Source organism: Salvelinus sp. IW2-2015, linkage group LG4q.1:29 (genome assembly GCF_002910315.2).
Source record: "Salvelinus sp. IW2-2015 linkage group LG4q.1:29, ASM291031v2, whole genome shotgun sequence".
NCBI lineage: Eukaryota > Metazoa > Chordata > Actinopteri > Salmoniformes > Salmonidae > Salvelinus > Salvelinus sp. IW2-2015.
In genome coordinates, this window is record NC_036842.1 from 7,496,294 (window position 1) to 7,516,456 (window position 20,163).

The window sequence follows — 20,163 nt, forward strand, 5'->3', positions numbered from 1 at the left end:
GGTTTGAAAAAACGATTTAATAAACTGAAATGAAATAATTAATAAACCTGTTTGAAAAACTAAAATAGACTGAAACTATTATATTTGACTCCAAAACGAACTAAAATAAAATAAATCATGAATGATGTTCAGTTTTAGTTTTGGGTGGGCAAAAATCTAATTGGGTTTTACTTTTTTTTTTTCTAATCAGGATTTCAAGCTTCTGAATCTGGCATGTCACATTGAGAATGGACGTGTTTGGGAGCATCATAACGACTGCAGGCGACTGCTGACTGACTGACCTACAAGTCACCTTGCATCATAAATAACAACTCATTAGTATTTGAAGATCAGTCAGTCAGTCAGTCGAAATTTACCCATGAAACATTGCGGTTTTGATCATCTTGAACATAACCATTGACTTTATCATTTAAATGTAAACTCAACAAGATAATGTTTCTACAAGCAGCAGAGTGGGGTAACATCTCACAGCAAGAACTGGTAAATCTGGTGCAGTCCATGAGGAGGAGATGCACTGCAGTACTTAATGCAAGTGGTGGCCACACACGATATTGACTGTTACTTTTGATTTTGACCCCCCCTTTGTTCAGGGACACATTATTCAATTTCTGTTAGTCACATGTCTGTGGAACTTGTTTAGTTTATGTCTCAGTTGTTGAATCTTTTGTTCATACAAATATTTACACATGTTAAGTTTGCTGAAAATAAACGCAGTTGACAGTGAGAGGATTTTTTTTGTTGCTGAGTTTGTATATATACACACATTTGCTAAAATTTCAAAAATCTGTTATCAGTTTGTCATTGTGGGTTATTGTGTGTAGATTGATGAGGAAAATGTGATTTAATACATTTTAGAATAAGGCTGTAATGTAACATAATGTGGAAAAAGGGAAGGGTTCTGAATACTTTCCCGAATGCAATGTATATTAATTCCATGATTGTACTTTTAGATGTGTGTATTTTTGTGAATTGTTAGATGCACTGCACTGTTAGAGCTAGGAACACAAGCATTTTGCGACACCCGCAATACCATCTGCTAAATATATCTATGTGACCAATAACTTTTTATTTTCCTTTCTTTTATTTCAAATAAAAATCTTAAAACGAATAGATATAAAAACGAATATAAAAACACATAACCATTAAGTCTTTAGTAAACATATGACATATCATTTATTTGGTTGTACTGCCTTGAGCAAGGCACTGTAATACAACACATTTCACTGCAACTAGCTGGTGTATGTGACAATCGAACATCATATTTTACTGTATGTTGACCTTTGAAACACCATTGTTGACACAAGAGGATGGGAGCGTAGCATACACCTGTAAAACCCCTCTCAAGCAAAATGTATGCAAACAGAATCCCTTCCACCTCCTCGTTTGCTCCCTCTCTCACACACACACACCTGTAATGAGAGTATATATATATGTCATTATTTTTTTAATTACTATACTCATGGTAGATATGTTACCATGGTAAGTTGGTTTAACCCCAGTGTTGGGGAGTCATGTAGTTCAACTAGTAATTTACCTCCATTTTCGAGTAGTGATAGTTGAACTCAATTCCAAGCTTGGTAGCGTTTTCAATAGTTAATTCCTTTTTTTGCCGTGTAGAGGTGTAGCTAACTACTGGAACTACATACTACTTTTTTGCTAAAGGAAAATAAAAAAATGGTGAAGTAGGCAATCATTTTCCTATTCGGCATCAGACCTGCCGAATTCTCGCTTTTGTGTTTAAATAGGCTAAATAACACATTCCGTTAACATTTGACCCCAGAATGATCTGTCGTGCATTTTGTAGTCTGTGACATTTCAGATTGAGATATGAGACTTTTTCATGAAGTAGTTTGGATGTAGTGAACTACTTGTTCAAAGTATCTTTCGTTAAGTAAAATGATATATATATATATTTTTTTTTTTACCAATACTACCAAATCCAAATGTTTATCACAGACACCATCACATGGGGTGCAGCAGCCATTCATGGAAAACTTTGAACCTTGGCGTTAACAGCTCATAATTGTCACTCAAAGATGAATACGGGGATTCATTATTATTGTATTATTATTATTATTATTATCAGTTTGTAAGATAAGCCCCCTTTACTTTTTGGGCCTTAAACGGGTGCTTGACCTCATGCCTATATAGGCTCTATACATGTGCATATATGTCTCAAATTGAATTTAGTTATGAGGTATAGAGCCATGGAATTAATGTACAAGAGATTTTCATCTTCATATTCACAAAGTGATTGTGGTTCACCTCCCTTATGGACAAGCCAACATAATAAAATCATTTTCATAATGTTTTTTAAACATGCAAAACTGCATGTTCATTTCCTTGTTTGTGCATCTTCGTGTAATAAAGTTTTCTATTGGTAGTTAGTCCCTACTCTTAGTGGCTGTAAAGTATATGGCCATGTCAATCACCTGTTCTGAAACAGTATATCATTATGTTCCTTTCCAGTACCCTCCCTCAGTTCTCCACCTGCCGCCACCGAGGATTCTCGCCTCTTCTTCTGTACATTACTATCATTCAGCTCAACTACATCATACCGGTGAGATTTATTTCACAATAAGTTATCACATGACTGGAAATCCTGTTTGTAGGTGAAGTAATAACTATAGAAACTGTTTTGACAGGAATTGTTCACGAGTCAGGTTTTATCATGTTTTCATGACAAATATGCATGAATTTTCCATGGGTTTGACATTTTGCTTGGGCTACTGGTAGCTTTTCTTGCATGGTGCAGAGAACTGAGAACACGGTAATAGTACCACAATGTAGGAACCATAAGGAACAGAACAGCTAAGAGCCATTGTTTAGGTTGTACTTAATGACCTGAGCCATGTTATCTTCCATAGAGAGACCATGGCTGCCGTAACTAGACAGCCAGGGAGCTACCATCCATCAGACTTCCAGACTGGCCTCTGCGACGTCTTCAGTGACTGTGGGACATGTAAGAGGACAGAAATTCCTATTTAACTAAATGGCTGTATATCTTTTGTACCTCCAGTATTTTTTCTTCATTTCATCCATGACTGAGCGAGCAGAATGTACTTTTTAAAATTTGCTTTCTCCTCCTCTTGGACTGAGAGGTAGTAACAGTATAAGGTACTTCTACCGTACGTTCTCTCTCTCTCAGGTTGTTATGGTTGGTGGTGCTTCCCTTGTCTGAGCTGTTCTATCGCCAGTGATATGGATGAGTGTTGTCTGTGTGGGCCAACCATGGCCATGCGCACCATGTACCGTACCAGATACAACATTAAGGTGAGTTCCTTTCATATACTGCAGCAATATAGTTATATGAGGCTCTATAACTGTTACTCGGTCACATGAAACATTCTAACCAGAGGGACAGGCTCAGATGTATGAGGCTCTCCTTGCCTCTCTTCTGCACTAACTGTCTTGTTCGGTTTGGTGTCCAGGGCTCCTTGTTTGGGGACTTCTGTTCCATCTTGTGGTGTAGGGTCTGCTCTACCTGTCAGCTGAAGAGAGACATAGATCTAAGGAAGGAGCAGGGGATCTTCTGAGCTCAGGTACAAGCATGAGTCTGTCCACGTTTCACAGCACAGCTATTTATTTTCCGATAGGAATGATCTCACCCACCCACCCACACACCTGAGTGTGTCTATTAAACCTTTGAGCTACAGCCAAATTTCCTATTACAAGGTCCCTTGCACACATCAGCGGGTACTGAAAGAGCTGCTCAAATAAGAGACTGGTGTAAATGATGCCTTGCCTTGAATTTATGGTAGTGCTGTCGAAACTGTAGTGAGGTCATAAATGATCATGTAGCCTTGGACCTACTGGCCCCTTCAACCTTATGTAAGTGGAACACATTGAATCATTTGTGTTCTTTGTGGCAGGTAAAGCGTTTTAAAGACAAGATGTACTAGCGTTTACTGGTATTCATGTCTCTTTTCCTCTAGATGGCGCCAGATACCCGAAGAAAAAGATTTGAGCTGCACTTCCAGTCTTCTGAATTAGTTTTTGCTTTTGAGACAAGAAACAGAAAGCAATAAATGTCCGGTATTCTTTTTACCAAACATAATTTGTCAATATAAATGCTATTAAAACACTCCAATAGTAGGACATGTATTGTGGCTTGATTACTCAGAAATTCCTAGAAATTGCGCATTATCATTCAAATATATATATTCTCTCTTATTTAAAAAACAAAAATGTTTCTCCCCTTTACTGCTGGTATGGACCACTTCTATGTTACATTATAAAGAATCAAATTTAAATTATTGTACACAAAATAAGTAAAAGATATTCTGAGCAGCGATATAACTCAAGTCAGTTAATCATTTCTGACACACAGGGTGAATGAAGCACTGTACACATGTATTGGTTAACCTGGTCATTAAACTTTAGGCCTACTAGTTACCCATGTTTTGCAATAGAGATAAAGGCAGTGACAAACCACAAGTCCATTGGAGATTATGGCAGATAGATTAATCATGTAATTGTCAAACGGAGCCCTGCCATACAGGTGTGTTTGAAGTGTTCCCCTCTGTTGTGTGTGATATGCTCATTTATGATACCTGATAAATACACAACCGCTTGGATATCTGTGGTGATACTGTTTGATATTTTTTTAAGACTAGAAAAAAAAAATGTGTGTCACTGTCAATAGAGCAGAAGGGGGACTTTGGCCAGAAATTAGGTCAGGTCATTGATGAACTGGTTTCCCAAACACTGATAAGAGTATATAGACATTTATTACGAGGAGAAATACTCACCATCACCAGGAGAATCACTCACCATCACCAGGAGAATCACTCACCATCACCAGGAGAATCACTCACCATTACCAGGAGAATCACTCACCATTACCAGGAGAATCACTCACCATTACCAGGAGAATCACTCACCATTACCAGGAAAACACTTCACCATTACCAGGAGAATCACTCACCATTACCAGGAGAATCACTCACCATTACCAGGAGAATCACTCACCATTACCAGGAGAATCACTCACCATTACCAGAATTACTACTTACCCCTACCAGGAGAATTACTCACCATAGCTGACTACTGCAGTTGTCAATATGCCTGGTAAAACCTACTTTTCTCCTTCTTCTCATCTTATCCTGCCTCTCAAGTAAGCATACCTCTTTCCCATTGAAATGTAAATGTTTGTATGTATTGTAAATGTTGTGTCACTTTATCAACGTCAATGTTTTGTCCATCAGATGTGCAGGGGGGCAAACTCTAAGAAGGTAATGTATCCAATTATAGTTATTTTGATACAAAGAGATGAATAAACGACTTTTTCTTATGCAACTAAACATATTGGCCAATTTAAACAAATTAAAACTCGGGGAGGAAAGACTCACAACATGCAACTCCTCATCATGTGCTACAACTACCAGCTGCCTGGCTGTCCCTTCAACTTTGAGCCTGTGTGTGGATCCAACGGAGTCACTTACGCCAATTAGTTGTTATACAGTGAAACAGGCTGTATGGATCTGGATTATAGGGGGACTGTGCGTAGGAAATGCATGGCTAAATCTGGTTATGTAAAGCATTGTTATTAATTACTACTGCAATTAATCATCCATAAACGATTTGAGTTTCTGTATCACGTTGTAGTCCAATCAAACTGGTACAATGTCCTTCTTACTGACAGGGTGGAAGTAAATTGTGATTAAAATGTTCTCTTTCAGAGAAACCAGGAGGAAGATACTAAGTGTCAAATGTGGACCTTGCTGAAGAAGTCGGAATTTGCAACTTCAACAGTAAAAAACATAGCTGGAACACAAATTGTGATGGAAAAAGAGCAGATTATGCAGAATAAATATATAATTTTTAAAACACAAACTTATTTTTCAACCTTTATTAATCTCTTTGTTGATGTTGCACTCCAGATCTGACAAAATGCCTCCAAACAGAATGTAACAAGATCCTTGCACAAGAACACAGCAACAAATAAAGAGTGTCAGTAGGAATTGCCCGTGTGTCTTTCACATTTCAACCTTAAAATAACAAACACCTTCACTGTGGGACACCAGTGTCTGAGTCAAAGTATACACGAGATGGCAACAACTGGTAACTTGATGAGCCAATGGATTCAAGCATCCATTAATTAGTCCTATAAAGATGAATGGTAACCTCCAAGCATAATAAACAGTAGAGAAACATGCTGGAGAACCACCAGATTGGAACTTGTCTCGAGAGAGAGATGGGACACTCGGCGAAGCTCTATCTGCCCATGCCAAAAAAACATCTGGATCTGGCTTCAACTGAACAATTTGGAGTTTGCAATCCACAGTACAGTATGGCGATGTACGATCTTGCATACCTTTGCCCAGCAACCCAGCCAAAACCTCTAGGGGAAACAATTGGGGGCTTAGTCCAAAATGGCACTCTCCATAGGGAATAGGGAGATGGGGTGCCCCGGTGTGGGTGATGTGTTTCATGCCAGGGGGTGTCAGTCAGTCTACTGGGCCATCTGAGCCTCTATGGCCTGCGCTGTCCACTCAGGAGCAGCCGCAGTGATCTTCTCCAGCAGGTTATTCACCTGGAAACACAGAGACTGGATCTGCTTGTCCCAGGTGGGCAGGGGCTCCCGTGCTGAAAGACAGAGATAGAGAGGGGGAGGGAAAGAGCGAGAGAGAGTTAAGTATCTTACTTAAAAAGGAATAATGCTGGGAAAAAATCTGACACTGAAAACGATTAAATCCTTCCAAAAAGCAAGCCTAGGATTATAGTCGCTCCAAATAGGAGCCACGGGAACCAGGTCCTAACCTAGAGAGGGAGGCATCTCATCCTCCTAGAGCCGACTAGGCAGCGGGCATAGCCGGAGACTTCTTTCAATAGAGGAGTCTGGGCACAGATAACTACTCACTCTCAAAGTGGACGATTCCATCGATCTGGTCGATGAAGCCGTTCATGCGTCCCTCAGTGATCATCTGGGAGGCGATCTTCTCAGCCTGGGGGACAGGGACAGAGACACAGAGGGACAGCTCACTGGCATCTCCATGCACACTCACACTACACTACTGCACAGGAACACGTCAACAGCAAGTTAATACAAACGCCCCGGTCCAGAAACAAACCCTAGCCCCTTGCCTCTAGCCTTGGTGGACTGCTAGCCATATTGCTTAGCGTACAATCCTCTCAGATCCCCATGAAGTGGCTAGGGGTTGTTTTTGGACTTTGCCAGTGAAAGATGATCAAATTCATTCCAGGCCAATAGGAGTATGAAGTGGTGTTAGTCTGTGTACATAACTACTGTAATAATTAACCACAACACAGCCAATGGGTATGGCAGCTGTAACGGTACACATTACCTACAAATTACAATGTATTTCGGTCTCACCCAGCCCAATGGAGAAATGTAGTGTAGAGTCTCACTCCCGTTATAATTCACTAACTCCATCCCACTGTTCTAATTCATATCTACACTATAAGTCCACTGTAGCAAGACATGCAGTTTATGTTCTTTCAACGATATACATACATACATATATATATATACATACATACATACATACTGTGAGATATATATACACACATATATATATATAAATATATATACATACACACACACATACATACTGTGAGATATATATATACACACATACATACTGTGAGATATATACAGTGGGGAGAACAAGTATTTGATACACTGCCGATTTTGCAGGTTTTCCTACTTACAAAGCATGTAGAGGTCTGTCAGTTTTTATCATAGTACACTTCAACTGTGAGAGACGGAATCTAAAACAAAAATCCAGAAAATCACAATTGTATGATTTTTAAGTAATTCATTTGCATTTTATTGCATGACATAAGTATTTATCACCTACCAACCAGTAAGAATTCCGGCTCTCACAGACCTGTTAGTTTTTCTTTAAGAAGCCCTCCTGTTCTCCACTCATTACCTGTATTAACTGCACCTGTTTATACTCGTTAACCTGTATAAAAGACACCTGTCCCACACGCTCAATCAAACAGACTCCAACCTCTCCACAATGGCCAAGACCAGAGAGCTGTGTAAGGACATCAGGGATAAAATGTAGACCTGCACAAGGCTGGGATGAGCTACAGGACAATAGGCACAGCAGCTTGCTGAGAAGGCAACAACTGTTGGCGCAATTATTAGAAAATGGAAGAAGTTTCAAGATGACGGTCAATCACCCTCGGACTGGCTCCATGCAAGATATCACCTCGTCGGCATCAATGATCATGAGGAAGGTGAGGATCAGCCCAGAACTACACGGCAGGACCTGGTCAATGACCTGAAGAGAGCTGGGACCACAGTCTCAAAGAAAACCATTAGTAAACACCTACGCCGTCATGGATTAAAACCTGCAGCGCACGCAAGGTCCCCCTGCTCAAGCCACGCATGTCCAGGCCCGTCTGAAGTTTGCCAATGACCATCTGGATGATCCAGAGGAGGAATGGGAGAAGGTCATGTGGTCTGATGAGACAAAAAATAGAGCTTTTTGCTCTAAACTCCACTCGCCGTGTTTGGAGGAATAGAAGGATGAGTACAACCCCAAGAACACCACCCAACCGTGAAGCATGGAGGTGGAAACATCATTTTGGATGCTTTTTCTGCAAAGGGGACAGGACGACTGCACCGTATTGAGGGAGGATGGATGGGGCCATGTATCGCGAGATCTTGACCAACAACCTCCTTCCCTCAGTAAGAGCATTGAAGATGGTCGGCTGGGTCTTCCAGCATGACAACGACCCGAAAACACACAGCCAGGGCAACTAAGGAGTGGCTCCGTAAGAAGCATCTCAAGGTCCTGGAGGCCTAGCCAGTCTCCAGACCTGAACCCAATAGAAAATCTCTGGAGGGAGCCGAAAGTCCGTATTGCCCAGCGACAGCCCCGAAACCTGAAGGATCTGGAGAAGAAGTCTGTATGGAGGAGTGGGCCCAAAATTCCCTGCTGCAGTGTGTGCAAAACCTGGTCAAGAAACTACAGGAAACGTATGATCTCTGTAATTGCAAACTAAGGTTTCTGTACCAAATATTCAGTTCTGCTTTTCTGATGTATCAAATACTTATGTCATGCAATAAAATGCAAATTAATTACTTAAAAATCATACAATGTGATTTTCTGGATTTTTGTTTTAGATTCATTCTCTCACAGTTGAAGTGTACCTATGATAAAAATTACAGACCTCTACATGCTTTGTAAGTAGGAAAACCTGCAAAATTGTCAGTGTATCAAATACTTGTTCTCCCCACTGTATATACAGTATATGACAGATTTACTCCTTTTCTGAATGTGGTAGCTTAGTCCATTTACACGTAAACCACTGAGTAGTTCACACAACTCTACAATCCTTTCAATTCAGCAGTTGAAAAAGGGGAAGAATGGGGACAGAAACCGTTGTAGCAACACATACTGTGGGATATAAGATATGCCTGTAATGGACGACTGGGTAATAACAAGAACCCAAATATACAATAGAGAGGGGAACTCAGATTGCACTGTTCCATGTTGATAGAAATACTTAGTTCAGGCAAGCTCAGACCTTTCTAATGCCTGTATCATTAAACCTAAACAAACAATCTCCACTGCTTTCCTGTCATTCCAACATAGGTCATATATTTGTACAGTAGAACATCTTTCTTTTTTTTCTTTAATAACCTTAATTTACTACTTACCACAGAGACAATAAATGACAGATGTCTTAGGTGCCCCTAAATCAACTTGATAATTAATCAAGACTACATTTTCACACGGTTATGAGTACTGCGTCCCCAATCCCACTACCTGAAGAAGCCTACTTTGCAAAATATGACACAATATGAGTCTTTAGAATGACAAAAACACCTTTTACGTTCACAAAAACAGAGATGAATAAACAGAGACCACCGGTATTATAAGGGGAGTGCACATTCAGTTCTGATTCTTTCACGTCTTCAAGCGAGACATTTTGAGAAAGAGAAGAAAGATAGAAAGACGAGACAGAGAGAGACAGAGAGAGACAGAGAGAGAGACAGAGCCAAACAAGGCTTTTATTTCATTGAATTTTAGTTCTGTATTTTGGGTTTCACACCTCATTCATTAGTAAAGTAGTGATTATGTTCCCTACCAGATTGCATCTGTAACCAGGGACCTCACCATCGGGACAATCGTCCTGCACAACAACATATATATTCAAAATGCAAGCCTTCTACGTAATGCTGCTGCTTTTAAAACTGACACTTCAACTTTCATATTAACATACCTCAAAATATTATTGCATTTATAGTTTGGGATAAATACTGTATGTCTGTGTTAGGGTGGTTTGAGGAAACCCCAATTATTTTTAGGATTTTTTCCCCCCCAACTTCAACCTGTCATACTAAAAGGTTCTGGTTATGCCCTCAAAACACTACTTTAATCATAAATCACATTCCCAATTCTTTCACTGAAAAGTAATTGTTTTCCATCAGATACTAAATGTCTTGAGGAATAAGATTCCTACACAAACTGTCACCCATGATCACATATTAAAGAACAGTTTAAAAATGGGCCTGATTTTCACCATTTACAAATATAGTAATTAACAGAACACATTACAAAAACCCTATACCTATCCCCCCCCCCCCCNNNTTTTTGGTTTCACACCCCATTCATTAGTAAAGTAGTGATTATGTTCCCTACCAGACTGCATCTGTAACCAGGGACCTCACCATGGAGATAATCGTCCTGCACAACAACATGTATATTCAAAATACAAGCCTTCTAGGTAATGCTGCTGCTTTAAAACTGACACTTCAACTTTCATAATAACAGACCACAAAATATTATTCTGTTTATATTTTGGGATAAATACTGCATGTCTGTGAAAATGCTATAAATCGTTTTTTTTTATTTATTATTTTTACTTCAACCTCTCATACTAAAGGTTTTGGTTATGCCCTCAAACGGTACATTTATCATAAATTACATCCCTAACTCTTTCCTTGAAAAGTGATTTTCTCCATCAGATACTTAATGTCTTGAGGAATAAGATGATATGCCTACACCAACTGTCTTGATAACAAATTAAAGAATAGTTTAACACCAACTAACATTCTTGATAACAAATTAAAGAATCGTTTATAACGCACCTGATTTTCAACATTTACAAATACACTAAGTTACAGGACGCATTACCAAAACCCTAGATCTACCTACCTACACCCCTCTGGAAAAAAACTGTACGCCTGTGAAAGTGCTGTTGAGTCTTGTATGTTGAAATCCATCTTACCTTAGCGGGAGGGATCTCCAGAAGCGCCCCTAGCTCTTCAAACGTGATGTTGTTGTAAAGTTTGCTAGCAGACAGCAGGTTGTGTTCAATAACAGCTCTGTCCAATATGCTGGAGCCTACAAACAGAAACCCACAGTAATGCAGCTGATCATATTTTCCTTATTACACTAATCAGTCGAATAACTTAAGGACCGCGGTGAGAGGGTGAGGCAGAGACTGACCGTCTGCCATGGTGGCCTTCTGGTGGGGCATGAGCATGGCCGCAAACTCCTGCAGCTGGTTCCCCCTGATGATCCGGTCCAGGTACATCTTCTCTAGGATGCCGTAGGCCGCCAGCTGCTGACAGCGCTCGTCTTTAAACAGGGTGGCTAACATACGGGAGCGCTGCTGGCCTAGAGAGAGAGAGGAGAGAAGTATCAAGTTACTACTTGCTGCCCCGATAAAAGGCCAAGACAAAATCCGGAGTCCCAAAAAACAAAAACAACGACGAAGCAATGGTACAGTCAGAACTGCTTTAACGGCACGCCTTCTTATGATGCTGTGACTGACAACACACCAAACAGTGTAAAAACAGTGGCAGGTACCCGCTGATGCCAGGATGGTGCAGTGGAGAGCATGCTTCAGGGCCTCCAGACGCTCGGTCTCGTGGACGATGGACTTGTAGGAGAGCTCGTTATACCGCTGCGCCGCCTCGATAAACTTCCTCCTGTAGTCCAACACTCTGGCGTAGCACACTTTGTAGTGGACCTGTAGCTGTTCGTTGGTGGACTCGTTCTGGAGCAAAGAGGCTCTGTTGATGTAGGCCTCGGCCTGGACAGGGTCGTCATCCTCCAGGTACAGACGGGCGATCTTCAGGTACGTGTCCAACTTATAGTCTACGTTGTACTGCCTGGACAAGAGGGCAAGAAGGTTGGTTACTTGAACCATACGTGTTAGTGCTGAGCTAGAACCAAATTGGACACTCCCGGCGGGTCCCCCAGCAATAGATCTGGAAACACTGGACTAAAGTGACTTACTTCTGTCCTGTCTCCAGAGGAATGCCCACTAGAACCTGAGCAGCGTTTCTCCAGTCCTCCTCCTTCTCATAGATGGTGGCTAAGTGCTGTCTGATGGAGGCCACCTGGGGGTAGACATGGGATTTAGACATAGGGTAGACATTTGTATTATTTATTTCCAACCAGTGTCTAGTCTAGATCTGGGAAACCAGGTGTGTGCACTGTGCACTCTGTGAGCAATCAAGTGCCAGACAAAAGAGAAAACCAGCAGATACTCAGGCCCAATGAGTAAAGTATTACAGTACTCACCTGTTCTTCAAAAGAGATGACCCTGGGCTGTATCTTCTCTAGTGTGAAGTGGTAAACTGACTTGGCTGTGCTGTCAGGAAGACTGGGGATATTTGTGCAGAAGTCTGTCAGCAGCTGTCTAGAGATTACTAAACTGACGTTCTCATTGACCACTGCAGGACAGGAGAGGATTACAGTTAGAAAGGATATACAGTCATGTGATTTATGAGCTATGATTGTACAAAGGAAAAGGGGGAATTTATGTAACAACGGTGTGCAGCAGGATGTATTCTATCCTTTACTTTGTACAGGATACTCACTTGCTTCAACGAATGCTTTTAATGATTCCAATTGTTCTGCATCTGTGAATTGGATGGCCTTCTCCAGAATCTGTCGATATCTACAATTGATAAAAGGGTTGGATTAGATAGCCATCTTAAATTATATTCATGACTTGAGAATTGAACATTATTTTCACAAATGCACTTCCGGAAATGACAAAACGGAAATGGAATAGCAAGCCTATAATCACTAAATAAAAAACAATACACACATTGAAATAACAAGCAAAATACAGTTAAGTGGCTTAACTAATGTTACATTATTTGGTCTGTAGTCGCCATGGCGCCCCAGTAGCAGCCTAAGCAGAGAGCTCCTGTAAATATATAGATATTTAATCAAGTTTATATTGAATCAAATTTAAGTGTTTTTAATTGTGTGTTATTTTAAAATCAGCTATTTTGATAACATTGAGTTTTATTGCACATTTCTGGTGGTTTTGACCCACAAATCTGCAGATGGGCTAGCAGGTCAACTCTTCTTGGCCTGGCTAGCTAGCTGGCTGGCTAATTGTTTTTGTTCGAATGATGCATCTGGACACTGTACCAGCTTTTTAAGTTTAACCTGGCTCCTGATTTTTTGAAAACATAAATAAAAGAGTCACCTGAAGATTGAAAGGAATAGGAGGTGCAGTAAAGGAATGGGAGGTGCAGTAAAGGAATGGGAGGTGCAGTAAAGGAATGGGAGGTGCAGTAAAGGAATGCCATACTGAGGCTGAGGGCTTGTAATGAGGATGACTGGCTAGTGCTCTGAATTGTGTGTGGTGAGATTTCTGGTGCCCAGAGCTGCTGAGAGGCCCTCAGGCATCACCCCAAGTGGGTGCCATATGTACATTATGAAGGAGAAGTCCAGTAGCTACACGACAGGCTGGTTCCCAGAATAGCCCTCTACATGATCGTCACCAGACTCTTTATCACCCATCTCCCTGACCACCTTCCTCTGATCATGCCATGAACTGTCCCTCTCCATCTTTGGAGGATGCATGCACTCAAAGATTTGGACTCTATTTGTTGACATAATTATACTGTACTGTAGCTAGACTACTCGTGAAAACCTATTACTTGTTAGTTTTTTTGCTTTTCTAGCGATTTGAGATTGTTATGAAAAGAGCTATAGAAATGTAATCAATTATTATTAAAGGCTAGCTAGCTGATGTTAATTTACTGTCTGTAGCTAGCTGATCGACTAGCAGTGCACACTGTTGATAACAAGACCTTTGGCAAGACTTTTAACCACCGATACTGTCTCGCTAGCTAGCTACAAACCGGTTAAAGGTATACAACAGAGACGGAAAAGAAAGCGAGACATCCCACTCCCTCGTTGTTTCTTGTACATATAGCATACAGTCAGCTACAGACCAGACCCAGCTGCCAATGCATTCGTGCCTATGGAATAACCACCGTTAAACAGACCGGAACTGACCATTTTTAAAAAATGGTAAACGGCCTGAGTGGGACATCTTAATTTATCCACCATCTTTGGGTATAGCTGTACCGGTAGCTACAGTTTTATGCTAATTTGAGAACTAGCATAGCATCGGCGGCCTGCTCATTGACGCATTTATAATTCACTCTAAACGTGACACTCAGGTTGAAAGTAATGTATATCTCCATTCACATATATTTTCTATTTTTTTTGCTCAATACATACTTTCCAGCGAGATCTTTGTGGGATCCGCTTGAATTCATAAGCTGTGCAAGCTCCTGTCTCACTCCGGCCGCCATTTCTCCGACGAAGTGTCAACAACGAGAATTCTCAGCTGACAAGAGTGTATGCCCACTTTACCGCCAGGAAGGTCCTTCAAGACTGGCAACCGACTTGTACAGCTCTAGTTTTGGCCTCTAATCTGGTATTAGTTTGCTCTTTAGACTTTACTGATAATATGATACATTTTATTATCTGTATGGAACAGTTACAATTCTAACAAAAGTTTTACTAGCTATATAAATCATTATTTTTCACGTCTGTTTTCCAAATAAATATTATTGACATTATGGTGGTGAGACAAAATGCACGTCTATACTGGAACTGAATTAACCTAATGAAAATTATATTGTATGATCAGTAGAGTTTAATAATATATACTATCAATAAGTTGTTCTTCGTGGATATTAGTTAGCATCAGCACCAATTCCAAGACATCCGAAGTGGAGCCAAAATTAAATATTCTTAATATCGGTATGTTGATATTTGTAGCCACTGTAAAAAAGCATGTTCCAATTCTATCTTTACCCCTTCGCTGGCCCTAACCCTTCAATGTTCGCAGATCTGTACGGTGGAATGGAAGCATATGGTGAAAGCTTTGCCACTACACTGTTATACACCGCATTTAGTGGTCTAGGCTACATACATTGAAGTTTTAAGTTACATCCATTTTAATATGTTACTTTGGCCAGGTGGCAGCATTTCTCCTCTTACCACCACGGTTTCTGAAATGGAAGCCATGTTAACAGGTGTGATTCAAAACTATATTGGTCAACCATGACACAACACCTTTAGATAGATGTAGCCCATACAAGCTACCTGAACAACTACATTTTAAAACATTTATTTTATTTAACCTTTATTTAATTAGGCATGTCAGTTAAGAATAAATTCTTATTTACAATGACGGCCTACCCCGGCCAAACCCCGAAGCTGGGCCAATTGTGTGCCACCCTATGGTGACAGACAACACAATTAGACCCAACCAAATCATGAGAAAACAAAAAGATAATTACTTGACACATTGGAAAGAATTAACAAAAGACAGAGCAAACTAGAATGCTATTTGGCCCTAAACAGAGAGTACACAGTGGCAAAATACCTGACCGCTGTGACTGACCCAAAATTAAGGAAAGCTTTGACTATGTACAGACTCAGTGACCATAGCCTTGCTATTGAGATAGGCAGACCTGGCTCTCAAGAGAAGACAGGCTGTGCACACTGCCCACAGAATGAGGTGGAAACTGAGCTGCACTTCCTAACCTCCTGCCAAATGTATGACCATATTAGAGACACATATTTCCCTCAGATTACACAGATCCACAAAGAATTTGAAAACAAACCCGATTTTGATCAACTCCCATATCTACTGGGTGAAATACCACAGTGTGCCATCACAGCAGCAAGATTTGTGACCTGTTGCCACAAGAAATGGGCAACCAGTGAAGAACAAACACCATTGTAAATACAACCCATATTTATATTTATTTATTTTCCCTTTTGTACTTTAACCATATGCACATCATTACAACATTACAACACATAATATGACATTTTTAATGTCTTTATTCTTTTGGAACTTCTGTGAGTGTAATGTTTACTGTTCATTTTTATTGTTTATTCAACTTTTGCATATTATCTACTTCACTTGCTTTGGCAATGTTAACATATGTTTCCCATACCAATTAAGCCCCTTGAAATGGCAGACATGAGAAAAATAAATATTCTTCTTCGATGAGGTTTAACAGCGGTTGGCATCCAGTAAATGTTGCATTACCGCCACCTACTAGACTGGAGTACAACTCCCTTATACTGTGTTTGAAAAATATATATATAGAGTACCAGTCAAAAGTTTGGATACACCTATTCATTCAAGCGTTTTTCTTTATTTTTACTATTTTCTACATTGTAGAATAATAGTGAAGACATCAAAACTATGAAATAACACATATGGAATCATGTAGTAACCAAAGAAGTTTTCAACAAATCAAAATCTATTTTATATTTGAGATTCTTCAAAGTAGCCACCCTTTGCCTTGATTACAGCTTTGCACACTATCTACTGTATACCAACCCTACCTTGTCACAACACAACTGATTGGCTCAAACGAATTAAGAAGGAAAGAAATTCCACAAATTAACTTTTTTACAAGGCACATCTGTTAATTGAAATACGTTCCAGGTGACTACCTCATGAAGCTGGTTGAGAGAATGCCAAGAGTTTGCAAAGCTGTCATCAAGGCAAAGGGTGGCTACTTTGAAGAATCTCAAATATAAAATATATTTAGATCTATTTAAGACTTTTTTGGTGTTATTTCATAGTTTTGATGTCTTCACTAGTATTCTACAATGTAGAAAATGGTAAAAATAAAGAAAAATCATGGAATGAGTAGGTGTGTCCAAACTTTTGACCGGTACTGTATATAAAATTTAAAAAAATCAACAAATACCCTACCATCTAACCCTACACTCATTAAAAACCCACCACCCAACTCCACTATTTAAATCTATTTAGTCCTACCTCAGGCCAACAGCCTGAAAGGACAGGACACCACCACTCAACACAACCTGTAACACAACCTGACGTCAAATCTCATTCACTCAAATACTTCTCTGCAGCTGCCACCACAACTTCAATTTTCTGTGACTTACGTTCCATCCCTGCAGGACAGTTGATAACCATTGCTATAAATGCAAAAAATTTAATCTTACTGAAGCATATATCACTTGTTGGCCTATCCCTCTGTACTGGTACATATCTACCACTCATACCACTCCTCTCAGGATCCCTCCACCTTGATCCATCTTCTTCTACTTTCTTCACTGCCTCAGCATACGACTTCTGCACTACTCTATCCCTGGAAACCTGAACCTGCCTCTCTCGCACCAGACATTTCTGATCCCCAGCCCCATGGTACCCCTACAATTAACACATACCGCTTCTTTCCCCAATACTACACATTCCTTTGTGTTATATCAATTTTCAATCAATTTTATTTTATATAGCCCTTCGTACATCAGCTAATATCTCGAAGTGCTGTACAGACACCCAGCCTAAAACCCCAAACAGCTAGTAATGCAGGTGTAGAAGCACGGTGGCTAGGAAAAACTCCCTAGAAAGGCCAAAACCTAGGAAGAAACCTAGAGAGGAACCAGGCTATGAGGGGTGGCCAGTCCTCTTCTGGCTGTGCCGGGTGAGGATTATAACAGAACTATGCCAAGATGTTCAAAAATGTTCATAAGTGACAAGCATGGTCAAATAATAATCATGAATAATTTTCAGTTGGCTTTTCATAGCCGATCATCAAGAGTTGAAAAACAACAGGTCTGGGACAGGTAGCGGTTCCATAACCGCAGGCAGAACAGCTGAAACTGGAATAGCAGCAAGGCCAGGCGGACTGGGGACAGCAAGGAGTCACCACGGGCGGCAGTCCCGACGCATGGTCCTAGGGCCCAGGTCCTCCGAGAGAAAGAAAGAGAGAAGGAGAAAATTAGAGAGAGCCAAGATTTTCAAAATTTCCATAAATGACAAGCATGGTCAAATAATAATCAGGAATAAATCTCAGTTGGCTTTTCATAGGCGATCATTAAGAGTTGAAAACAGCAGGTCTGGGACAGGTAGGGGTTCCATAACCGCAGGCAGAACAGTTGAAACTGGAATAGCAGCAAGGCCAGGCGGACTGGGGACAGCAAGGAGTCACCACGGCCGGTAGTCCCGACGTATGGTCCTAGGGCTCAGGTCCTCCGAGAGAAAGAAAGAGAGAAGGAGAAAATTAGAGAGAGCCAAGATTTTCAAAATGTCATAAATGACAAGCATGGTAAAATAATAATCAGGAATAAATCTCAGTTGGCTTTTCATAGCCGATCATTAAGAGTTGAAAACAGCAGGTCTGGACAGGTAGGGGTTCCGTAACCACAGGCAGAACAGTTGAAACTGGAATAGCAGCAAGGCCAGGCGGACTGGGGACAGCAAGGTGTCATCATGCCGGTAGTCCTGACGTATGGTCACGGGCTCAGGTTCTCAGAGAGAAAGAGAGAACGAGAGAATTAGAGAGAGCATACTTAAAATTCACACAGGACACTGGATAAGACAGGAGAAGTATCCAGGTAACCAACTGACCCTAGCCCCCCGACACAAACTACTGCAGCATAAATACTGGAGGCTGAGACAGGAGCGGTCAGGAGACACCGTGGCCCCATCCGAAGAAACCCCCGGACAGGGCCAAATAGGAAGGATATAACCCCACCCACTTTGCCAAAGCACAGCCCCCGCACCACTAGAGGTAATCCTCAACACCAACTTACAATCCTGAGACAAGGCCGAGTATAGCCCACAAAGGTCTCCACCACAGCACAAACCAAGGGGGGGCGCCAACCCAGACAGGAAGATCACGTCAGTAACTCAACCCACTCAAGTGACGCACCCCTCCTAGGGACGGCATGAAAGAGCACCAGCAAGCCAGTGACTCAGCCCCTGAACAGGGTTAGAGGCAGAGAATCCCAGTGGAGAGAGGGAACCGGCCTGGCAGAGACAGCAAGGCGCGTTCTGGCTCCAGAGCCTTTCCGTTCACCTTCACACTCCTGGGCCAGGCTACACTCAATCATATGACCTACTGAAGAGATAAGTCTTCAGTAAAGACTTAAAGGTTGAGACCGAGTCTGCGTCTCTCACATGGGTAGGCAGACTGTTCCATAAAAATGGAGATCTATAGGAGAAAGCCCTGCCTCCCGCTGTTTGCTTAAGAAATTCTAGGACAATTAGGAGGCCTGCGTCTTGTGACCGTAGCGTACGTATTGGTATGTACGGCAGGACCAACTCGGAAAGATAGGTAGGAGCACAAGCCCATGTAACGCTTTATAGGGTTAACAGGAAAACCTTGAAATCAGCCCTTGCCTTAAACAGAAGCCAGTGTAGGGAAGCTAGCACTGGAGTAATATGATCAAATTTCTTGGTTCTAGTCAGGATTCTAGCAGCCGTATTTAGCACTAACTGAAGTTTATTTAGTGCTTTATCCGGGTAGCCGGAAAGTAGAGCATTGCAGTAGTCTAACCTAGAAGTAACAAATGCATGGATTAATTTTTCTGCATCATTTTTGGACAGAAAATTTCTGATTTTAGCAATGTTACGTAGATGGATATCCTTCTGCACACTTCTCACACCTAAGAACCTCCCTCCTACACACTGCTGCCACATGCCCATAAGCTTGACACCTGTAACAATGGAATGTATTCGGCACAAAAGCTCGTACGGGATAACTTATGTAACATCACTTTGTCGGGCAAAGACCCAACATCAAAACTCAAATTAACAAAAACTCTTCTGTTTCACCACTCACGCCCCCCTGTCTGCATCACCCCAAATGACGAGCATCACAAACACTGGGAATCTTCCCCTTCAGATGGTCAACTTTCACATTTACCGCTCCCCCAGAAATTACTCCTTTCAATGGCGCCCAATTCACATCTCTTGTCCCCATTCGTTTGATGCGGAGTGCCTGCTCCCTCTAACCAGCAGAATCACAAACAATTATCAGAAGACCACTTCTGGTTACCTTCACCGATTCCACAGCACCCATCTCTGTTTTTACCTACCCTGAAACCACAAATGGATCAGCCAGAAGGC

General features: G+C 41.1%; 2 protein-coding genes across 3 annotated transcripts; one reads left to right on the forward strand and one right to left on the reverse strand.

Annotated features, from left to right (window-relative positions):
- Window positions 1–2,447: 2,447 nt before the first annotated feature.
- Window positions 2,448–4,095, forward strand: LOC139025707 (placenta-specific gene 8 protein-like). The gene is made up of 5 exons (XM_070440885.1): window positions 2,448–2,560; window positions 2,868–2,962; window positions 3,149–3,273; window positions 3,432–3,542; window positions 3,936–4,095. The coding sequence occupies exons 2-4, from the start codon at window positions 2,875–2,877 to the stop codon at window positions 3,534–3,536; spliced, it is 318 nt and encodes a 105-aa protein (XP_070296986.1). The 5' UTR covers window positions 2,448–2,560; window positions 2,868–2,874; the 3' UTR covers window positions 3,537–3,542; window positions 3,936–4,095.
- Window positions 4,096–5,836: 1,741 nt separating this feature from the next.
- On the reverse strand, window positions 5,837–14,651 carry LOC111961337 (COP9 signalosome complex subunit 4). 2 transcript variants are annotated; one of them, XM_023983515.2, is made up of 10 exons: window positions 14,487–14,651; window positions 12,818–12,897; window positions 12,519–12,670; window positions 12,231–12,334; window positions 11,799–12,103; window positions 11,436–11,606; window positions 11,215–11,330; window positions 10,072–10,116; window positions 6,863–6,947; window positions 5,837–6,588 (listed from the first exon to the last, which is right to left on the reverse strand). In XM_023983515.2, the coding sequence occupies exons 1-10, from the start codon at window positions 14,558–14,560 to the stop codon at window positions 6,455–6,457; spliced, it is 1,266 nt and encodes a 421-aa protein (XP_023839283.1). In that variant the 5' UTR covers window positions 14,561–14,651; the 3' UTR covers window positions 5,837–6,454. The 2 variants fall into 2 exon arrangements, with proteins under 2 accessions (XP_023839283.1, XP_023839284.1); XM_023983516.2 differs by lacking the exon at window positions 10,072–10,116.
- Between the last annotated feature and the right edge of the window lie 5,512 nt (window positions 14,652–20,163).